The sequence below is a fragment of the Ipomoea nil genome, unplaced genomic scaffold, assembly GCF_001879475.1.
Source record: "Ipomoea nil cultivar Tokyo-kokei standard unplaced genomic scaffold, Asagao_1.1 scaffold3322, whole genome shotgun sequence".
NCBI classification, from domain to species: Eukaryota; Viridiplantae; Streptophyta; class Magnoliopsida; order Solanales; family Convolvulaceae; genus Ipomoea; species Ipomoea nil.
The window spans coordinates 263,611-265,493 of NW_017619750.1; the positions used below are offsets into that span (position 1 = coordinate 263,611).

A 1,883-nucleotide genomic window follows, 5' to 3' on the forward strand; every position below is an offset into this window, starting at 1 on the left:
TTCGAGTATGTGTTGCCATGGATCTTAATTTGGAGGATTTGGCTCTTTTATTGGATACTGCCGATGGGAGCGTAGAAGTATAGATTGGTTTACGACGGGGAGCTATGTGCAATTTGGACTAGGCCAATGAGTTTCATACACATTTGTTTTGTACAATTGTGAATATTTAGTATATAAATTGTGTATATAATTTATGAATAAAGATGGTTAAAGATTAAAATAGTCTCTTAATACTAATAATTCTATTATTAGAATTATACATAGACTGAAGTCTTAGCCTACTCAAATTGGGATAAGTTGTAGTTCTAAACCTGACGTATATATATATATATCTAGATAGAAATGCCTAGCTTCATTCTTAATTCCCTCATCTCTCAAAGCCAAGTTACTTACCCGCTTTGATTTTGATCACTTTCTACTTATACAATATAATAATAATAATAATAATAATAATAATAATAATAATAATAATAATAATAATGTGGTGGAAAAAAGATTGCATTCTTGGCATGGGATCCTACGGCACCGTCTCCCTGGCCGTTCCAGGTCGCTCTTCTTCCGCATGGTTCCCGTCGCCGGCATGCGTCGCCGTCAAGAGCGCCGAAATAGAGCATTCCGATTCGCTCCAATACGAGGAACGGTTTTTATACTCCCTGCGAGGACACCCCAACTTCGTTCACTGCTACGGCACGGACATCAGCCTCGAAGACGACGACGAAGTGGTGTACAATCTCTTGCTCGAATACGCCGCCGGCGGCTCCCTGCAAAGCTTGATCGACTCGCGCCAAGAGGAGACGATGATGTCCGAAGGCGAGGTCGCGTTCTACGCGTACCAGCTCCTTGTGGGCCTCTCGGATTTGCACGCCATGGGGATCGTCCCCTGCGACTTGAAACCCCTCAACGTTCTTGTTTTCCCCATGCAACAAAACGGGCTTAATCGTCTCAAGATTGCGGATTCCGGGCTGGCAATTCAGGATGGTAAGATAGAGGATTATGATAATGAGTTTAGCATGAAATTCCGTGGCACGTTGCAGTACGGCTCGCCGGAATCTTTAACCGGAATTCACCAGGCCCCTAGGGATGTTTGGGCGTTGGGGTGCATTACGGTGGAGATGATCACAGGAGAATCGGTTTGGGGAGAGTGGTGCAACAGAGCAGATCTGAGGATCAAGATTGAGACTCAAGAGCCCAAGATTCCGGAAAATGTGTCTGTGTTTTGTAAAGATTTTCTCAGCAAGTGTTTGAACAAAGACTCTAAGGGGAGATGGAGTGCTAAGAGGTTAATGACACACCCATTCTTCTTGAGGAACTTGGCTCCTGTCATATATTGGACCAAAGTGGACTGTGATTATCAATTGCCCGAAAACCCTTTTGGATACGACGATCAATGGGTAAACAACAAGGATCTATTTTCAACTTTCAACAGAGATTCCTATTATGATTGCATGGATGATGAGACGGAATATGCTGAGGCAGTTCAGATCATATGATCATCATCAACTCCAAATAGATACAGGTTCTCAATTCAAAGTCAGTTCATTATAAAGTCAGTAAGCAAGATAGAAATTTGTATAATTATGTAAACATCGAGTCATTGAGTGTATATATAACTTCTTGGAAGAACAGTGGATGCATGGAGTAAGGCTATAGTTTGGTAGTGAAAATCAAATCTCTCTTAGTTTCTACTTCTACAAATCTAATAAAAGCCAATAATGTTAGGCCCTTAACTGGAACAAAAAATGCCCATAGTAGTTGTTTATTAAAATCCATGGTTCATATTATTTTAATTTTAGTATTTTTTTTAATGATTTTCCTTATTTACCCTCTATTATATTATTTTCTTCCCTTTAATAACCTTAAATTCCGTTAGTATAAACTTTAAT

At 40.0% G+C, this 1,883-nt stretch overlaps 1 protein-coding gene across 1 annotated transcript; it reads left to right on the forward strand.

The window, feature by feature from the left end:
- Window positions 1–509: 509 nt before the first annotated feature.
- On the forward strand, window positions 510–1,490 carry LOC109170691 (mitogen-activated protein kinase kinase kinase 3-like). Its single transcript, XM_019319880.1, has one exon. It carries the CDS (start codon window positions 510–512, stop codon window positions 1,488–1,490), a length of 981 nt encoding a protein of 326 aa, XP_019175425.1.
- Window positions 1,491–1,883: the final 393 nt, after the last annotated feature.

Bases quoted from the DNA above. Each gene is read 5' to 3' on its own strand.
- LOC109170691 (XM_019319880.1), top strand. From the start codon at position 510: ATGGGATCCTACGGCACCGTCTCCCTGGCCGTTCCAGGTCGCTCTTCT.